Below are 20,682 nucleotides of genomic sequence, written 5' to 3'. Positions count from 1 at the left end.
TGTTGATTAGATAAATTTTTCCTCTTTGATTATATAGTGTTGGGGCTTAGAATCAGAAGAGTTGGGGATTATTCTTGGCTCTCCCATGGTCCCAGTTTCAACCTTATGAGAAATAATTTTCTTTGTAGTTGATAGCTCCCTATCTGCAAATAAAATTTCACAACTCAGTAAAGTTTCATATGAACCTTTGGAAAAACATTAACAAGTAAACACATCCTTTAAAAAAAAAAAGACCAAAGTCTCTCAAATTTTGGAAACCTAAGGGTGTGCATGTGTGTATGAGACAAACAGTTTTTTTTTTTAATTGTTTATTGGGATAACATTGGTTAATACAATTATATAATTTTCAGGTGTACATTATAATTTGACATCTATATATTCTATTGCGTTTACCACCCAAAGTCCGCTTTCCTTCAGTTACCAGATATTTGATCCCCTTTACCCACTTCACACTCTCTCTAAACCCTATATTTGACCCCCTTTACCCCGTCTACCTCCCCCTCCTCCCCCACTCCCTACCCTCTGGTAACCACTAGTCTATAGTCCATGTCTATGAATCTCTGTTTGTCCTGTTCATTTGTTGCTTTTAGGTTTATATCCCACATATAAGTGATATGTGATTTTCAACTTTTTATGTCTGGCTTATTTCGCTTAGCATGATTATCTCGAGGTCCATCAAGGTTCTCGCAAATGGCAGTGTTTCATCTCTTCTTATGGCTGAGCAATATTCCATTGTATATAAGTACCACAGTTTCTTTAGGCAGTCATCTATCCTAGGACACTTCAGTTGCTTCCATGTCCTGGCGACTGTGAATAATGCTGCTATGAACATCGGTGTGCAAATATCTTTTTGGATATGAGTTTTCAAGTCTTTGGGGTAAATACCCAGTAGAAGGATTGCTGAATCATATGGTAGATCAATTCTTAGTTTTTTGAGGAACTTCCATACTGCTTTCCATAGAGGCTGTGCCAATTTGTATTCCCACCAGCAGTGTATGAGGGTTCCTTTTTCTCCATATCCTCTCCAGCATTTGTTATTACTTGTCCTGTTGATTATAGCTATTCTATCAGGTGTGAGATGGTATCTCATTGTGGTTTTGATTTGCATTTCCCTAATAGCTAGCAATGTTAAGCATCTTTTTATATATTTCTTGGCCATTTGTATGTCCTCTAGGGAGAAGTTACTGTTCAGGTCCTCTGCCCATTTTTGATTGGATCATTTGCTTTTTTGTTGTTATTGAGTCCTATGAGTTCTTTGCATATTTTGGATATTAGGCCCTTATCGGATGCATTGATTGCAAATATATTTCCCTTTCGGATGGTTGCCTTTTTACCTTTTTTGACAATTTCTTTTGCTGAGTAGAAGCTTTTTAGTTTGATGTAATCCCATTCATTTATTTTTGCTGTTACTTTCCTTGCTTTTGAGGTCAAATTCATAAAATTCTCTTTAAGTCCAAGGTCCTTGAGTTTCGTTCCTATATTTTCTTCTATGCATTTTATTGTTTCAGGTATTATATTCAGGTCCTTAATCCATTTTGAGTCTAGTTTCATTCTTTTGCTGGTGGCTTTCCAGTTTTCCCAGCACCATTTATTGAAGAAGCTTTCTTTTCTTTACTGTATGTTTTTGGCTTTTTTATCGAAAATTAATTGCCCTTGGGGTGGCTCCATAGTGTAGTGGTTAGCATGTCTGCTTTACATGCAGAAGGACCTAGGTTCACGCCCCAGGTGGAGCCACGGACCATACCCTGGGTGCGCTAGGCCCCCCGAGTGCGCCAGGGTTGCCAGGCCCCAGGTGCATGCCGCGAGCGTGTGGGAGGAGACGCCCCGCCTTCAGAGATCCAGTTCTTAAGGGGAAGCGGCAACATCCATACGTCAGGGGTGGAAGTTGGGCAGGGGGCAGGGAATTAAAGAGAGGAGAAAAGAAAAGGAAAATTAATTGTCCATATAAAGATGAGTTTCCTTCTGGACTCTTAATTCTGTTCCATTGGTCCGTGTGTCTGTTTTGCTGCCAATACCATGCCGTTTTGATTTCTGTCGCTTTGTAGTATAATTTGAAGTCGGGCAGAGTGATGCCTCCAGCTTCATTCTTTTTTCTCAGGATGGCTTTGGCAATTCAGGGTCTTCTGTGCTTTATCTTCTTCGATTTCTTTTAATAGGGTCTTGTAGTTGTCATTATATAGGTCCTTTATATGTTTCGTTAAATTTATTGCTAGGTATTTTATTCTTTTTGTTGCAATTGCAAAAGGAATTATTTTTTCTTCTTTTTCTGACACTTCATTATTAGAGTATAGGAACGCTATGGATTTTTGGACGTTGATTTTTTAATCCAGAAACTTTACTGTATTTGCTTTTTCTTTCTAGTAGTGTTTTTGTGGAGTCTTTAGGGTTTTCTATATAGAGAATCATGTCATCTGCAAATAGTGACAGTTTGACTTCTTCGTTTCCTATTTGGATGGCTTTTATATCTTTCTCTTGTCTGATTGCACTTGCTAGGACCTCCAGTGTTATATTGAATAAGAGTAGTGATAGTGGACAGCCTTGCCTTGTTCCTGATCTTAGAGGGAAGGCTTTTAGTTTTTCACCATTAAGTATAATGTTAGCTGAGGGTTTGTCATAGATGGCCTTTATTATGTTAAGGTACTTTCCTTCTATACCTATTTTGTTAAGTTGTTTTTTTTTTTTAAATGGATGCTGTATCTTGTCAAAAGCTTTTTCTGCATCTATCAATATGATCATATGATTCTTATTTTTTAATTTGTTTATGTGGTGTATCACATTAGATTTGCGTATGTTGAACCATCCCTGTGCCCCTGAGATGAAGCCCACTTGATCGTGGCGTATAATCTTTTTAATAGTTGCTGTATCTTATTTAGTATCTTATTTAGGATTTTTACATCTGTGTTCATGAGAGATATTGGTCTGTAGTTTTCTTTTTTTGTGTTATCTTTACCATGTTTTGGTATCGGTAATATTGGCCTCATAAAAAGAGTTGGGAAGTATTGCCTTCTCTTCGGTTTTTTGGAAGAGTTTGAGGAGACTAGGTAGTAAATCTTTGAATGTTTGGTAGAATTCACTGGTAAAGCCATCTGGTCCTGGACTTCTACTTTTTGGTAGGTTTTTGATGATTGTTTCAATTTCCATACTGCTGATTGGTCCATTTAGATTTTCCAGTTCTTCTTGAGTCAGTCTAGGAAGATTGTATTTTTCTAAGTACTGGTTCATTTCTTCTAGGTTATTAAATTTGTTAATATATACTTTTTCATAGTATTCTTGCATGAACCTTTGTATTTCTGCGGTATCAGTCGTAATTTCCCCTCTTTCATTCCTGATTTTGTTTATTTGTATCCTTTCTCTTTTTTCTTTAGTGAGTCTAGACAGGGGTTTGTCAATTTTTATTAACCTTCTCAAAGAGCCAGCTCTTCGTTGCATTTATTTTTTCTATTGTTTTTTTCGTTTTCAGTTTCATTTATTTCTGCTCTAATTTTGATTATTTCTTTCTGTCTGCTGACTTTAGGCTTCATTTATTCTTCCTTTTCTAGGTTTTTAAGATGAAGCATTAGGTTGTTTATTTGGGCTCATTCTTGTTTTTGGAGATAGGCCTGTAATGATGTGAACTTTCCTCTTACGACTGCTTTTGCCATGTCTTAAAAGTTTTGATATGTTGTACTACCATTATCATTCGTTCTGTGTATCTCTTGATCTCTTTTTATTTGTTCCCTGACCCAGTTATTCTTCAGTAGCATGTTGTTTAATCTCCATGTATATATGGTTCTTCCTGATTTCGTTTTGCTATTGATCTCTAGTTTCAAAGCATTATGATCAGAGAATATGGTTGGTTCGATATTAATAAGTGTTATGTCCTCTTCGTGCATAATTGCTTTCATCATTATGAAGTGTCCCTCAGTATCTTTCTATACCTTTTTTATTTTGAAATCTATTTTGTCCGATATTAGTACCACTACTCTCGCTTTTTTCTGAATGCCATTTGCTTGAATTATCATTTTCCACCTTGAGTCTATATTTGTGTTTGGAGCTGAGATGTGTCTGCCGAAGGCAGCAGCATATGGTTGGATTTTGTTTGTTGATCCATTCTGCAACTCTGTGCCTTTTTATTGGTGAGTTCAGTCCATTTACATTTAGGGTGATTATTGAAATATGGGGTCTTATAGCCATTTTATCTTTTGCTTTCTGGTAGCTCGGTGTTCCCATTGCTTCCTTGTCCTTGTGCTTCTGTTATCTTTATTTTGGTTGGGTTTTGTGTGTTTTCCCTCTTGTTCTTGTTTTATGTTATATACTTCAGTTCTGATTCTTGGTTGTGTGGTTACCATTAAGAATATATAAAGGATTGTTATATATATACAGTTGTCCCTTACCCTCTGCACATGCCTTATCTCCATTCCCATTTTCGAATTTGGATCTTTGAATTCCCCCCGCCCTTTTCAGTCATTATTATCTCAATTTGTCCCTATGTATGCTGAACATTCATTACTATCTTGCTATAGCAATTCTCTTATTATTATTTAAGCTTATAATGCCCTGTTCTTAGTAAAGGTTGCACTCCTCTGTTTCTGTTTGCCTGATAGTCACTTTACTCCTAATTAAGTGTTCTGTTTTGTTTTGGTCATTTTGTTTTAGGGGAGCTGACCCCTTTCAGTATTTCCTGTAGTGCAAGCCTCTAGTGGAGAATTCCCTCAATTTTTGTATGTCTAGAAAGGTCTTAATTTCTCCTTTACATCTAATGGAGAGCTTAGCTGGACACATTATTCTAGGCTGGTATAAACTGAAATTTTAAATAGTAAATATTATAGTCAGTATGCATGGTTATCAGTATGCTATCTGACTAAAGCACCCTCCTAATGTACCACATGCCATCTTTTCCTTCTTCCCAGTTTTTTGTTATGAAATTAGGAACTCCTTAAAACGGTATTTAATGTGTTTCTTAAGAGTCAGTCTTTTTTTCCTTACAATAATGTAGCAAGTAGAAAGCTAGGAATGAATATACCAAGGTTGCTCTAGGCAGAAATGCCTTGTTTTAGGAAATAATTCTTTTACCTTCTTGCATCTAATCATCCATGTACGTGTCATACTCTCTTAGGTGTGGCGAAAATGCAGCATACGGATCTTCACAGTAGCCCAACTAGAGGACAACAGTATTCAGATGAAGAAGGACCTGGCTACCTTCCTGTATCACCTGCGCATTGAAGCAGAGGTGGAAGTGGTGGAGATGGTGAGAAAGCTCAATTTCAGAACAAAGAGACCACCCTTCCCCCATCTTGTCTTCCTAGGACTTTTTCTGATTTGGGAAATTCTTCGGCTGCAAATATGGATTAATCCCTTAGTTCTAACCATCCCTAATATATTGATATAGATAAGTAGAGTGTGTATGTGAAATATATTTGGTGTTTTTTTTATTTTTGCTTTCTTCTTTGTTACACAGGCCTGTATTTCTGCCAGATTTTTGTCTGCTTAATATAATTTAAGTTTTCATTCATACATTCATGCTAAAATCACACATAACTTTTTTTTCATAACCTGGCAGTATTTAAAAGAAAAATTGGGGTTATGTTTTGTGTTTTAAGGAAATAACATATATAATGGTTAGATTATGGAAAAGACTCGCGGAGCTTTTGAATTTGATGTACAATCCACAATATTGTGTTTATGTAGCTCAGTGACTGAACAAAATAGGAGTGAAACTTAGGTTGATATTGTGATACTTTCTCTGGTTTAATTTAGTGAGTAGAAACGAGTATGTATGGTTCATCCTTCTTTCTCCTTTGTACTTATTGCCCACTCTGTGATATATGTGGCAGCATGACAGTGACATATCAGCTTATACTTATGAACGCACTCTGATGATGGAACAAAGGTCTCAGATGCTCCGGCACATGCGGCTATCTAAAACAGAGCGGGACAGAGAGGTGAGACCTTGCTGCATTGATCTAATCCTGGCCCTATAAAATCTGTCACTAAAAGAGATGAATGATATTGTATTGTTCTCCTAAGATGACAAATTCTTCCCTTCTAGCTTTATTAGTTATTACACTATAATTACATTATTGTTTCAAAAATAATTGAAAGATGTAGCATAAGAGAAAATTAGGTAGAGTCACAGCTGTGTTGGGCCTTCCTCAGGCACAGTTGGTGAAAGACCGAAACTCAATGCTACGATTGACCAGCATTGGCTCTGATGAGGATGAAGAGACAGAAACCTATCAGGAGAAAGTGCACATGACTTGGACAAAAGACAAGTACATGGCATCCCGGGGGCAAAAGGCTAAGTCAATGGAAGGATTTCAGGACCTGCTTAATATGCGTCCGTAAGTTTTCCAACTCACAATTTTATCACATAACATATTATCCTAGTCAGTGCCACAGGAGTGACTTTGCCTGGATACACAGAATGGAATCTGTTCTTCATTTCCCCCCAATTCCAACCATCTCTGTATTGTTTGCATATGCATATCAGCTACAAGTTAACATTGTATACAGGCTAACCATCCTTCTCTTACTGTGCTTCTGGTGTAAAACAAACATAGAATGAGAAAAGCCAAGATATTAATATTATAGGGAAATCATTTTGTTCATATATTATTCATATTCAAAGCAAAAAAGTTCTATATCTCAAGTTTTTTTTAAGTTGACTATATGCCTAGTTTTCTCTTGCCTTACCACCTTCTTCCCCCTCTCCCCATTTCTTCCCAGGGACCAGTCCAATGTGAGGCGGATGCATACAGCAGTGAAGCTCAATGAGGTCATAGTTAACAAGTCCCATGAAGCAAAGCTGGTTTTATTGAATATGCCAGGGCCACCCCGAAACCCTGAGGGTGATGAAAACTGTATCCTTTCCAAGAGTGGCGCTACCAGTAGGGAAAATCTTAGCTTCTTTTTTAGATGAGACCGCTAGGTAACTATAAAAGTCATTGTCTGTGCCCACATTTTCCTCTTGCTAAGAGAAGACTTTTAAAGGTCTTAAGCAAAGATTCTTACAAAAACATGAGATTAATTTCCTTTTGGGGAGTTGGAGGTGTCATATATGTTCTCTGAACCTCAGAGAGACTTTTTAGGTATGTTTGCAACATGACTTCTAATATTCAATGTTTTAGAACCCTTTCTGACAATCCCTAGAGATGGAATACCTACATTTTTTCTCCTTTTCAGGCTCTGCCCACTTGCAAAAGCCTCTTTCTTTTGGATGGAGTTAGGGGAGAAGCAGTTGAAGTGGAAACTCCTCTGAGGGCTAAAAAAAGATGTTCTTTCTCATGCTCTGATCCCAGGATTGTTTTTATGGGACCCTTTCAGCACTGCAATGGCATAGACTGTCCCATTCCCACGAGTACCATTAAGGAAAAGAGGTTAAAAGAGAAAAGAAAAAATGAGCTGGCAGAAAAATCTGACTTGAGCAGCTTCACTTAGAAATTACTTGGGTTCTTTCTAGGAGTCTTACAGGCTGCCCTATTGTGGCTATTCTTTTTTAGCTTGTTTTGCTACAAAATTACTTGTGGGTTTCCCAATTTTAAAGAAAAAATTTAAAAATCTAAATGGGAAAGAGTCTTATGTGTGCAAAGAGACTATATTCCTGGGTTACTTCACAGGGTTAAATTGAATCCAAAGTTCAGTCTTCCAATTCAGAATATATAATAATTAAAACAAGCATGTTGATTTTACAGCTTCATAATCAGATAAACTGTGATTAGCATACCAGGTAATAAAGTGTGATCTTCTGCCTGTTTCCTTGACAAATTCTGAAGACATGGAATTCCTAGAAGTGCTCACCGAGGGACTAGAGCGAGTCCTTCTTGTCCGAGGTGGTGGCAGTGAAGTGATCACCATTTATTCATAATCTAGTTCTGAATGACCCTGCTTGGCTTCATCTTTCCTAAATGGCTCCATCCTCCATGAAAATGACAGCTCTTTAGTACCACTCCCACCAACTAGAGGCCCGTGTTCTGTACACATCACACTGAACTCCTGATGAGCTGAGCTTCAAGTACCTGTGCAAAAAAGTACAAATAGATCTGCTCTTTTTTCCTATATGATTTTGTCCTTACAGAAGAAGCGAATGTTCCCTCAACATAACAGTGGTCAAGTCCTAAAGCCATGTCTGAACCAGTTGAAGGCAAGTTAGAATTAACAAGCTAAACCAATAAAATGAATGGGCAGAAGGGATGCTACAAATTCATCTAAAGACAAAAAGCAAGTACATATCTAACATTAAAGATGAGTCCCAGAAGTCATGGTTCATTCGTGACCAACTAAATGAAGACCTAACATCCTGGTGAAAATAACCTGTGGCAAGCCAAGATGAATTATCAAGAGATAATTCTCTTGAGTGTATCCACTACTCTTCAGGACTCTTAATTTTATATTAGAGTACTATTATACAAAAACTGAAGCATGGTTGCAGTCTCTACTACTTCCTCCAAATCAAGATTTCCCCAAAAATGCCAGATTTAAGTACACATAGTACATTGGTATGTATTTGTTGTTTCTCAAAACCCACTCTGTGGTTAAGACTGAAATATAGGAAGTGTTACCATGGAAATTGTTTTTAAAAGGTGGAGTAAAAAAAAATTTTCAGATTCTTTTCAAATGGCCAAACTAAGGAAACTCCAAAAGGCAGCTATTAAGATTTACTGAAATATAGTCTGGTTACATACGTCACATGGGCAAAACTTACAAGCTGTTATCTAGGAAATGCACATTGGTGATGCACATTGACCAGAAGGTTCACCTTTCCTTCTCCCTTTTATGCCCTCTGGGTTAGTAGGCACAGGTCAAAAATCAGAGGAAGACTGGCTAAAATCCTTCCTTGAAAGCTTTCTACTATCTTTTAAAGAGGGATTCAGCGATGGAATTTGAAGTTCTAGAGCCATATTCCTTCCATAGTGCCAAAGTTATTGAGCTGCTGCTACTCTGCTTACCTTCTTCAGTGAAGTGGTGTACAATTGGCATTGGCCTGATTCAAGAAACTTTTTTAAGAAACCTGTGGACTCATTTCTAAAGCCATAGTGAAGACTTGAGGCACTCACCTAAATGCCGAGTATGACCATTTTCCTTTCTCCTTTCAATTCTTCATCCTGACCGCAGAAACTTGGCTTTAAACCAAGAAATTATCCAAGTCAACAGCCTTCTACTATTTGTTTTGTTTTAGCTCTGTGTCAAGGAAATATTTGTGCAAGCTTAGCTTTTTATTTGCTTATTGTCTGACCACAAAGCACCTGGCTTTCAAGCATAGAGAAATTACCCTGTGACTTAAGAGATTTCAGATATGTGAAATTATTTTTCAGGTTAGGTTATTTAGAGAAACTATCTTGCCTGTGTTCATACCTGCTTTTGAATTTCAATTAATGATTAATAGTGCCACTTTTTTGATTACTCAATAAGAAATGGAGCAAGCTGACCTAGGTGCCAGCTGACTATTTTCTCTGGAAAGAAAACCCTTCAGTATGGCTTATGAAATTGAGTCGTTTCAAGTTATTCCCTTTTGCTCTTCTTTCAGCCTCCAGGCCGAGTCAGGGTAGCAAAGCAGACAGAATCTTTACGTCTTTTATTCTGCTCCTTCCTGCAGAGGGTAGAAGCATCGTTTACAATTTCCATTGCAACACTCTATTGCTTAGTTGAATCCAGCAATAATGGGACAGGTCAACCAAGACCCAAGATATTGAAGATCCATGCTCTAAAGGTCAGCCTACCCAGGAATTCCTCTATATATACACATACCCTCTGGGCAAAGTGATATTTATATATATTTTTTCCAGATAGAAAAAATACGGGCAGAAATTAAGGTTAGTTTTAAAAGAGTTTTTGTTTGTGTGGTTGGAACTCCAAAAGAATCTTTTAAAGGGATAAGGGAATTCGTGGCTATTAATATAGGCACTAATTCAACCCCTACAACACAAAATCACTGTTACATGGGAAAATGGTTATTAGGCCAGATTTAAACTCATCTCTGTCTAGAGCATTTCATGTCTATGTGTTGCTTATGTTGTTTGTCTGCAAAGTGTTTTGTCTCTTTTAATCACTGCAAATAAAGCAATACCGAAAACTTGATAAGAATGCACCTTAGGGGAAGGAGTTTTGTGTTTTAAGAAGGAAGAGAAAGGAAGGACTTCTTCCTGGCTTTGAATAAGATCCAGCTTTTAAGTCTTAGCTATGACTACCAGGGCAGGATATGATAACATACATTCTCCAATTGCTGGCCCTCTGCCTTCTATAGCTATCTTAAAAGCTGAAGTTTGAACTGCAGCATTTGCTTGAAAGGTACCAGGTTCCTCTTGGCAGGGGAAAGATCACTACTTTGTATCTTCCATTGCCTCGGATTCCTGTGGCCCCAACAATTCCTCCAATCCTCATTCCCCCAAACATGTTAAAAATCCATTATTGTGGATATTAAAGTAGCAATTACACTGTAAACATATTTATGTGCACTTTTTGTCTGGTTTAATTTTCTTTTCATCATGTATAATCAGAATCCAGCATTAGTTTCTCACATCTTCCACAAGTGTCTCCAACAAAATTTTTGTCCCAGCTTGTGTTAATTAGAACATTAAGGATAATAGATTTAAGGGAAACTTGTAAAACTTTTTTTAAGCATTGTTCTTGACCATTTAATTTATTAAAAGGAGATGCTGCTGTGGTTCTTGATTTAGCAGCAACCATTCTTTTGTTTACATAGAGTTATGATTTTATTTGTTGTTTTGCTGTATACTGGAAACATAAATAAAGTTTTCTACATTATTTTCAGTCAAAGATTGTAGTATAGTTTCTTCTTGTTTGTAATGATATGCACATTGTCTTTCTAGGATGTGTCTCCTCACCATGGTGAAGAGCACTTTTGGTTCTTTTCAGCATGAGTGATAATGTTAGGGGTAAACATGCTGAAGAGGAGCCACTGGGTGTAAAGAAGGTTGTAAATGAGATCCAAATACATAGGCACTGGGTGCTCCTTTCTCAGGTTCACAGAAGCAGCCCTCCACCACTAAACTCCATCCTCTGAAACAAGAAAAAGTAAATAGGTGAGTGGGAATGAGTGCTGAAATAACTTCTTTAATCAAGTACTTAATACTTTAATCACAAGCTCTATTTTGTTTTATTCTTAAAAAATAACTTCCTAATGGATCTGATTTGTTAAGAAATGAGCTCTAATACCAATTCTAATCCCCCACCATCAAATGGGTCAGCTATTGACTGTACATTACAGCTGGCCCCAAATTTAACATTTCTTTTGCCTTACCTCAGGAGGCTCAATGAAGGCTAACCAATCTGATGCATGTGTAGGCAATAGTCCCATGGACTGGCACTTATAAACAGCCAATGCCAAACCCATAAGGTTCCCAATGAGATACACCAAACCCTGAAGAAACTTCTGGCTTGAACTTTCTAGCATCTTGAAAGCTGTTGGGGTAACAAAGTGTGAAAACCAAAACTTTTTTTTCAACATGAATCAGGGCATATATTAAGATAACATAAATAATATAGACAGACCTATAGTAAAATAGCAAATAGGACGACTAAAAGTAAACCAAAACCATGATAAGCACTGTTTTCCCTTCCTTATCACCACCACTACCATTACCACCCTGCATACCCACCCCCTGCTACTAGACAAGAGCCATGCCAAAAATTTCCAATATGAGTTTTGCCTAAGAATTTGCCCTTAATTCTTAAACTCTGAGAAGGGTTATTATTTCAAGAATACTTACTGGCTGAAATGGCCATAAGTGCCTGAATGGGTCGCCAAGCCATCATACACACCATCATAGTGGGGAAGATGGAGATAGTATTGCCTGCCATGTACATGATGAAAAGGTTCATCGGAATTTGTTTGAGGGGACCCAAGGCAATGTCCCAGCAGCGCTAAAACAAAGACAATTTTAATCTCTGGTCATTACCCTCAGTCCCACATTTATTGTACACTAATTAAAGTCAAATGCACACAATTATCAATTATCAATTCTTCTGGTCTCCATGTTGCCACAGGACTCTTGCTCTTCTACTAAAGATAAGGCACTCTCACAATGTATTATGTTTTTCTCCACAGCTTTTCCAGATGTCATTTGTCCCCATAATTTTAGCTAAAGACAGGTTTTTCTCTGCTTTTGTCCTTGTACTTCATCTATCATTGTCTTAACAATTGAAGAAACAGATAAATCCACAGAGCAGATTAGCAGCATACCTCAATCAATAATAATAACAGACAAATCAAGATAGACCTGAATGATATTAACAAGCTTAACCCCACTGACATATATAGAACGGTGCACCCAACAGTTGCGGAATTACCAATCTTTTCAAACGTGAGATTTACTAAAACCACTTGCTGAGTCGTGAAAAAAGTGAGTTCTCTCAAAGAACTCAAATTATACAAAACGTTCTTTGATTACCATGCAATTAATCTAGAAGTAACAAAAAGATAACTGGAAAATCCCTACAAGTTGGAATTAACAAATGTACTCTAATCCATAAATTATAACGGAAAATATAAACATTTTTAACAAATACATATGAACACTGTAGGACAGCTTTGAGAAATTTATAACCTTAAATACATATAAGACTAAAAATAAAGCATTTATTCCAAGAAGTTAGAAAAAGAACAAATTTAACTGAAATAAAAACGAGCAGAAATTAATGAAATTCTCTTTAAATCAACAAAGCTGAAGGCATTTTTTTTAAGACTAATAAAATCAATACAAGTGAGTATGATAAGGAAAAAAGAATGGAAGAAAATATTCAACATGAGGAATGAAAAAGGTACATCTCCATAGGTCTTGCAGCTATTAAAGAGATCATATGAATTTTAGGAAATGAATGAAATCCTAGCAAAAATACTAGTTACTAAATGGCATAAGAACTGGAACTATAAATAGTCTTGTAACTGTTTAAGAAACTGAATCTGCAATTAAGCCCAGGGGGTTTTCCTTGGCAAATTCTAAATATTTAAGCAAAAAATAAAGCCAACTTTATACAAAATCAGAATAAAAATGAACGTTCTACAACTCAGAGAGACTCATAAATGCCAAAACCTGACAAGAACATTATGAGAAGTTTATAGGTCAGTATCAGTTATCACCCTAAATGCAAAAATCCTAAACAAACTATTAACAAAGTTAATCTAGCTATATAAAAATAATATATCACTATCCACTTGAGTTTACTCACATTAAAAGAATAAATGGCCAAACTTGTAAATAGTTCCCTAATATGTCATTTACACAGAAGATTATTTATCTAGAAGTTTAAATATCAAATCGTCTGTACAAAAGAATTGTTCTAAAAGTATTTTATGATAACCTACCTTTAAAATTGGGCCATTTTAACATTTCTATCTTGTATTATGTTACAATTTGATACCAAGATGAGAAATGATAACTTATCAAGAAAAGGACTGATATCAGCTTGGTCATTTTCATGTGAAAATCACTCAACGTTCATGAAACAAAAGATCATTTAGTATTGACCAGTACTAAGGCTGAGGAAATAAAGTGCAGGCACTGTTCTAGGCACTTGGAAGACAAACCTTGCTCTCATGGAGCTTACGAGAATGAAAAGACAGGTAGTAAAATAAGTAAACTCATACATATGAATGACAATGGAAAAATATAAAGTAGGAAAACAGGATACGGAGTGTCATGAGGGTAGGCTTCACTAAGAAGGTAACATTTGAGAGACCTAAGGAAATGAGAAAGCAAGTCATAAAGGTAGCTGAGAGAAGGATATTCCGGGAAGAGGGAAGAACAAGTAAAAAAAGCCTGAGATGGGAGCTTGCCTAGTATATTCAAGGATCAGAAAGGAGGCTAGTCTGACTAGACTGGTGAGAACAAAGGGGAAAGTGGTAAGAAATGAAAAATATTACAAGGAGTTCAATCAATGCATAGTTACACAGAACATTAGAAAGACTTTGTCTTTTACACTAAGTGAAATGAACTACAGAAGGGTTTTTGAGTAGGAATGATCTGACTCATGTTTTAAAAGGATCATTCTCGCTGTTGTGCTAGGAACAGACTACACAGGGCAAGGTAGAAGTACTGAGACCAGTTAGAAGTCTACTGCATAAATGGACACAATGACCCTTTCGGAGATGAAAATATCTCCCTCAAGATGGTGGTAGTTTCGTGGTGGTATGCCACTATTAAAGCTCATCAGATTGTATTCTAAATCAGTGGTTCTGAACTGAGAGCAATTTGCCTCACTGGAGACATTTGGTAATGTTGGAGACCTTTTTGGTTACAAGTGGGGAAGGGCACTTTTGGCGTCTAATAAGCAGAGGCCAGGGATGCTGCAAAACATCCTACAATGCACAGTCAGCCTGCACAACAAGGAAACATTCAGCCCAAAATGTCAATAGTGCTGAGGTTGAGAAACGATAATTTAAATGAATGCAGTTTATGTACATAAATTATATGTCAAGAGAATTTTTATTTTAGTTACTTGCAGAAATACAGGTGAAGGATGGTAGTAGCTTAGACCAGGATGATAGATGAAGTAGTAAGATTCTGAATCTATTTTCAAGGTAAAGCCAACATAATAGCCTGACAGATTAGTTGTGTGGTGTAAGGGAATTGGAGTAGAAAAGGATGACTTCAACTAGAAAGTGTTGCCACCAATAGATAATTTTCAACCTATTTACTAATGTCTTATATTCCAAACGTTGATATGAAAACTACTGTAACACCAATCTCAAGCAGTTTAGCTACCAAATATGTGGAATAACGGCCATCTACCGTAAGATATTCATATGCTGCCTGGGAGCGGAGGATAGGTATGTAGGTCAGGACTAGCTCAAAGACTCCAGTGATATCTATACCTCTGTACCTTCTCCACCAGGATCCGGTCTGTCTCTTGCACGCTGGTATCAGGCACTTGCTTGTCCAAGTAACCGACTGGGTACAGCGAGTCTCCCTGGCCACCGCCCCGGTCACTTCGGCCCCTAAAGAAACAAACCAAAAAACGCTGCAGACTCCAACACTTCATATCTTACATTTCCTGTTCTTCTAATCATAGGAGTAAAGATCCTAAGATGTACCTACCCAGATTAGATCAACCCGTCCTGTGGGTTCGTCAGATCCCTGCCTATTGAAAGGACTAAAATAAGCATCCTTTGGGCACAGAAACTACGGCAGAAAGGCTGCTAGCTCCCCAGGAGTAGTCTTTGTGCCACCCATCTTTTTCAGGTTCCATTCCTCTGGGGCAGTTCTAACGTCGAGCTACGCCCAGACTCCTCACCTGCTGCCTCCTCCAGGTCCGCTAAGCTCAATGGCCCATTTGAAGCGCCGGCCTCGGTTGGCCACCAGGCTCCCCTGGGCCGTCATGGCAAAGGCTGCCTACTGAAGCAGCGAAGATCCTTATTCTAAGGTGTAGCAAAAAGCCAGGTACACTGGCGACCGCGACTTCCGAGTCTCACTCTGCAAGTCCACTTCCGGCGCGTGTGTACGTCCACTTCCGGCGCGTGAGTATAGACGTCATTTTCGCTCCGGAAATTGATGGGCGGTCGAGCAAAGAGCGTACTTGGAGGTACAGAGGTGAGTAAAACAGAAAAGGCTGCCGAACCCAAATCTTCCAAAAGCGACTCCAGCGTGTTTCCTTCTTTCTGAAGAGGCCTGTTGTGTGGTCCCTGCCCTCTGAGGTGTGCCTTATGGGGAAAGGCCATACCGACTCTGCGTTAGGAGTTGAAGCCAAGAAAAGCTTGAACTACGCTGTCTTGGGAATACAAGAATCCAGTCTCGGTTTAAATCCTGGCTTCACGATGAATTGTGTGACCTTGAGAGAATTATTTATTATCTTCCGAGTATTGAATGTCCACTGTGTTCCAGGAGCTTTGCGTTTATTTTATTTAATTCTCATAGTAACCTTGCGAGGTAGACCTATCCCCGTTCTGCGCAAAAGCTAGGAGGCAGTGGATGTGGAAAGGCTTGCGGGCTGGAGATTTAGATGGCCTTCTTTTGAATCTTGGCTTCATTACTTGTGTGACCTTGGGCAAGATAAATTCTTTATTTCAAACCTCTTCATATGTAAAAGTTAGATAATCTAGCTACTTTCAAGGCTTGTGAGGTTAAATGAAGTGCTCCCCACATAAGCAAGGTGGGGTTTTTTTAATGTCATTAAATAGTCTACAACATAATTCGTAGTGATTGGGATTTGTATGCAGTTGTACACCTGTATCATAATTTAACCTATTGGTTATTTAATTTGTTTCCCGTTTTATTTTGCCCTTTTATAACCAGTGTTACTGTGAACATCCTTGCATGTCTTTTCTTATTTCGTTAAGTGAGATTCCTAGAGGTGCATTTGCTGGATCAAAGAGTATGCATATTTTTTAAGGAGTTTTCATTTAAAACGCCTGCTAGAAAAAGTACATCAATTTACATTCCACCACCTATAAAATTACAAAAAAAAAAATGGTATTTTGAAAATAGTGCCCTATCATTTTTAAATTTGTATTTTTTTTACTCCACGTTATTTGATATGGCCGGGGGTGGCAGGAGGGGGAGGAGTGCTTTGACAGTGATTGGGAAGTAAGGTTGAAAAGAGCCTCCTTGGCCAACTAAAGAGTTCAGACCCTTGAAGATGATGGTGATGTGGAGATGCTGAAGATTACCACCCCCACTTTGTTTCCGATTTTAGAAACTGTTTATAGAGGACTGGATGAACAAGGCAGGAATGAAAAAGGCATTTTCCCTTCCAATCGATTTTATAACGTTTACCTATCTGATCATAGGAAGACCCAGTTTGTAGATTGCTTTCCTGCTTCTTTCTACTTTTCTGCCTTGATCACATAGTCTCTGATGAACCTTTGAGATTCATCTCAAGCTTCATATGGGCCTTGTCCCTATTGGGCATTCTTCTGTCCCACAATTTACTGCATAATAGTCCCTTCTGCATTGAGTTTTTGGTTGACAACCTCTAAGCACTTACCTCTACCATCCCCCACACCCTAGCCTAAATTCCTTGAGAGTTAATTATCTTTGATTCCACAGCCTATTGCCTTGCACATATAAAGTATTAAATAAATGTTTAGTGAATGTGAGTAAATTAATTGAAAGTAAATATAATACAAAACTGAGTATACTAAAATTACATATATGTAAAATAAAACGAAAATTATAAGGGAGGGAATACATTTAAAATGTTTATATTTTATCCTGGGAATGATTTTCATGCAATTTTGTCTGATTTTCTCGTGTTATGCTTCTTTCATACATTTTAAAGGAACACTTTAAAACATTGTTAGTCATTTGAATCATATATTCCTTCCCTCAAAGTATTCCCTTACTTTAAAAAAAATTTAATTATAACCTGAATCAAAGTTGCTCTGGCCTACTTTAGAGTAGAGTACTCCAGGTCTTATGTTCTTTTATCCTAGGAATCCTAGTGTTTTTTGCTAAAACGTGTGCCAAAGAACATACTGGGGCTCAACAATGTGGTAGGTACTATTATGCAGTAAATTGTGGGACAGAGGAATTAAGTTCGAGAAATACTGCATAGTACACTCCACATACACCCAGAGATTCTCAGTGCTATTAGTATACCATATTAAAACAACGAGAAATGATTCCATAAAGAATCTCATTTAATATTGTTTCTAATCTACCTGATTTTGTTTTTTCTTATCACACCTCTTAAGGTCCAATGGAATCAGTGTTCCTTAGAACACAATGGGGGCAACTTGCTGTATACATGCTAGAATTCAGGGGAAATATGAAGGCACTCTATAAAATTGCTTGTTTTTTTAACGTTCTTAGAATATCATTAGAAGTAATTCTTTATAGAATTGGAGTTTTCATTGCAATTAAACTTTTGAGAATTCGAGTTTGCACAAATTGTGTTTTACAAGAAAAAGTACAGGGAAGACTAGATTCTAATCCTGATTTCAAATGAACTACCTGAGTCACTTTGAGTTAGGAACTCTCTTATCCTTAATCTCTTCATCTATAAAATAAGAGATTTATATTAGATGACTTTTAAAGATACCTTCTAGTTCTAAAATGTATTTTTTTAAAAGAACACATTTTGCCTATTTTTTCACATACATAGAAAAAAAAGACAACTGATAAACAGATAAAGAAGTAATGGGATTTTAGGTGATTTTAAAAATTGTTCTTTCCCATACTTTTCCTAGTTCTCCGCATTATGCAGGTACCACTTTTGGATTTAGAAAAATATGTCTTTAAATGTAACCATGTGTGGGAATGGATGTTAACTAAACTTATTGTCGGAAATATATACCTATATCAAATCATTATGTTGTATACCTAAAACTACCTTAAATGTCAATTATATCTATATTTAAAATTTTAAAAATATATATAAATTTTTAATGAAATGACATTGGTTAATACAGCATGCTCACCACCCAAAGTCTGGTTTCCATCTGTCACTGTACATTTGACTCCCTTTACCCATTTTACCCTCTCTCCAACCCTCCTTTATAACATGACATTCTAAACCTAGAAGTGCAATGGTTCTGTCTTGGATTCACAGGGAGCTCACCTTGGGAGCTCTTAAAAAGTACTGATGCCTGGGCCACACCTCTAGAAATTCTAATTCATTCACTTCGAGTGGAACATAGGCATCAGTATTTTTTTTTTTTTTAATGGATCTCTAGGTGATTCTATTGTGCAGCAAGGACTGAAAACCACCGAACTAGAGCATGTCGATGCTTTAAAATAACAAGGTTTGAATTTACACAAAGTAATTTAAGCAAACAATCAATTTTTGAGAGCCTCACTGTATGCCTCCCACTGGACTAAACTTGAATTAGAAAATAATGGGAATACTGAAATTGTAAAAATGTTAAACTTCCCTCATTTTGTAATATTTAGCAAGTATGGTTTTAATTAAAGAAACTGTGAGAAGGCACACTATGATTCCATAGGTCATACCAGTTATCTTGATTAACTTTTATTATTTGCGCCACCTACACAGTTTTTGTAATTGTTTTTGTATCTCACCTGCCACCTCTTTTTAGGAGTTTAAGAAGCTATTTCTAATACTTCATGCCATTCTCTTTATAACACTTGCATTTAGGTTGAAACTTGAACAAGAATATTTTCAAACAACCAGATTTGCAACACTAGATCCCTCTAAAGGAAAAATGCTTTTATCAATATGTTTTAAGTTTTTAGTTTATGCCATTTAACAATGTCTCTATAATAATTCTATTCAGCTATTCTCACTGGTCTAACCAGTTCCCCAGTATGCTCTAACCAGTTCCCCAGTATGCTCTAAAAGCCTTTAAGCCTTTTGGCAGCTTCAGTAAAACGGGCTTCCATTGCAAACCCCCAGTTATTTGTGTTATGTAACTCTACTATAATTGCCTTCTTAAAAGGACTACCTTATACTATTTTATTCATGATGCAGTTTATTCCACGTCAGTAATGGGGTCTTAAGATGAAAAATGTCTTCCGTTTTATCTGTTTGCATTTAAACTCCTTTAATGAAAAAAATATATATATATTTTTTGGTAAGATCCTACCTTGCTAGTTGTTAGGTTTCTGAGTCTTTTCTATGTGGATTACAATTTTTTTCAATTTCTGGTTCATGACTCTGCAGTAATCACGGCACTTTGTCAGCAGTGACACAAACTAGTATGGTACTGGGAGATGTCAGTAATACCATTCTTCCTTAGTGATTAACTTTTTTTTCATTTCAGGAGGACTGTGTGCATTTCACATTTTAACAAGTTCCCATTATAGCACTTCCCTCCAGCACTTGCTTAGGAAGCTGGGAGAATTACCATTCTCACAGATCCCATTAAAGGATAAGAATGAACCATAGAATGAGTCATAATGATATACTACTGATGGCCTAATACGTTGATTCAAAATTGGTTACTCTGGATTCATTCTGGTGATTAATTTCAGCTATCTTGGAAGTGGGCTAAAGTCTGTACATCAAGTATCTGAATGGCCAATCCAGGGCCTTTGTGGCATGCTTTTTTATGTGTTAATTTTAAAAAGCCTCAAATGGTTCAGATATAAAGCATTGTTTTGTAGCCTGAGTTTTTTTGGAACGAGTATTATGGCTTGATTGTTTGTGTCCTCTCAAAATTCATATTTTGAAGCCCTATCCCCCAATGCAATGGTATTTGAACATGGGGCCTTTGGGAGGCACTTAGGGTTCCATGAGGTCATGAAGGCGGGGCTCCCATAATAGGATTTTTGTCCTTGTGTGAAGAGACAAGAGAGTTTGTTCTCTCACTCGGCCAGTAAAGAAACAGAAGGTGGCTGTCTACAAGCCAGGAAGAGAGCTCTCACCAGGAAACGAATGAGCCAGAACCAGATCTTGGACCCAGCTTCCGGAACTGTGAGAAAATAAAATTCTGTTGTTTCAGCCACCCTGTCTGTGGTATTCTGTTATGGCAGCCCAAGCAGACTAAAACAAGGATGAAATGGGATTCAGAAGAATAGAAGGAGAACAATGTTGAAAGACAAAGTCATCTCTTAAAATATATATAGAAATGTAGAGTTGTTTAATTTGTAGGAGCTTATTTTGTAAATGGAAGCATATTAAACGCTGTCCACTGAGGTTTTTTTTTTTTTTCATTTAATCTATCTTGGGTGTCCATTTAATCTATCCATGTCTGACACTCAGATCTTCCTCATTCTTTTTAAAGTCTGCAGAATATACATGGCACGGACATATGATAATTTAGTTAACCAGACCCCAGTTGATGGGCAT

General features: G+C 37.1%; 2 protein-coding genes and 1 long non-coding RNA gene across 7 annotated transcripts in view; 2 read left to right on the top strand and 1 right to left on the bottom strand.

Annotated features, from left to right (window-relative positions):
• The window catches only part of SLC12A6 (solute carrier family 12 member 6), a 77,146-nt gene extending 69,254 nt beyond the window's left edge, over positions 1-7,892 (top strand). For 3 of the 5 annotated variants that reach the window (XM_039843991.1, XM_039843994.1, XM_039843995.1), the window contains 5 exons: positions 5,096-5,227; positions 5,814-5,921; positions 6,136-6,320; positions 6,706-6,839; positions 7,752-7,892. In XM_039843991.1, coding sequence (XP_039699925.1) covers positions 5,096-5,227; positions 5,814-5,921; positions 6,136-6,320; positions 6,706-6,839; positions 7,752-7,843 — 651 coding nt within the window. In that variant the 3' untranslated portion in view covers positions 7,844-7,892. The remainder of the gene's footprint in view (positions 1-5,095; positions 5,228-5,813; positions 5,922-6,135; positions 6,321-6,705; positions 6,840-7,751) is intronic. The other 2 variants (XM_039843993.1, XM_039843992.1) reach the window with 1 other exon arrangement.
• Positions 7,893-10,593: 2,701 nt separating this feature from the next.
• Positions 10,594-15,436, bottom strand: EMC4 (ER membrane protein complex subunit 4). The gene is made up of 5 exons (XM_039843997.1): positions 15,229-15,436; positions 14,818-14,932; positions 11,706-11,859; positions 11,237-11,397; positions 10,594-10,995 (listed from the first exon to the last, which is right to left on the bottom strand). Exons 1-5 carry the CDS (start codon positions 15,312-15,314, stop codon positions 10,960-10,962), a joined length of 552 nt encoding a protein of 183 aa, XP_039699931.1. The 5' UTR covers positions 15,315-15,436; the 3' UTR covers positions 10,594-10,959.
• A 42-nt stretch (positions 15,437-15,478) lies between these two features.
• LOC120587239 (uncharacterized) lies at positions 15,479-20,338 on the top strand. The gene is made up of 2 exons (XR_005648897.1): positions 15,479-15,524; positions 19,655-20,338. It is a non-coding gene; the product is annotated as an uncharacterized LOC120587239 (long non-coding RNA).
• Positions 20,339-20,682: the final 344 nt, after the last annotated feature.

This window comes from Pteropus medius, unplaced genomic scaffold (genome assembly GCF_902729225.1).
Source record: "Pteropus medius unplaced genomic scaffold, Ma_sr-lr_union100, whole genome shotgun sequence".
Lineage (NCBI taxonomy): Eukaryota > Metazoa > Chordata > Mammalia > Chiroptera > Pteropodidae > Pteropus > Pteropus medius.
The sequence above is the reverse complement of the archived record's forward strand: the minus strand, read 5'-3'. Positions and strand labels throughout refer to the sequence as shown.

What these genes read in the sequence shown, in the direction of transcription:
- EMC4 (XM_039843997.1), bottom strand. Translation starts at nt 15,314, where the DNA reads ATGACGGCCCAGGGGAGCCTGGTGGCCAACCGAGGCCGGCGCTTCAAA. An exon ending in ACCGGATCCTGGTGGAGAAG is followed by an intron (nt 11,860 to 14,817) that starts GTACAGAGGTAT and finishes TCTTTGTTTTAG; the next exon opens with CGCTGCTGGGACATTGCCTT. An exon ending in CCTTCATTGAGCCTCCTGAG is followed by an intron (nt 10,996 to 11,236) that starts GTAAGGCAAAAG and finishes TTCTTGTTTCAG; the next exon opens with AGGATGGAGTTTAGTGGTGG.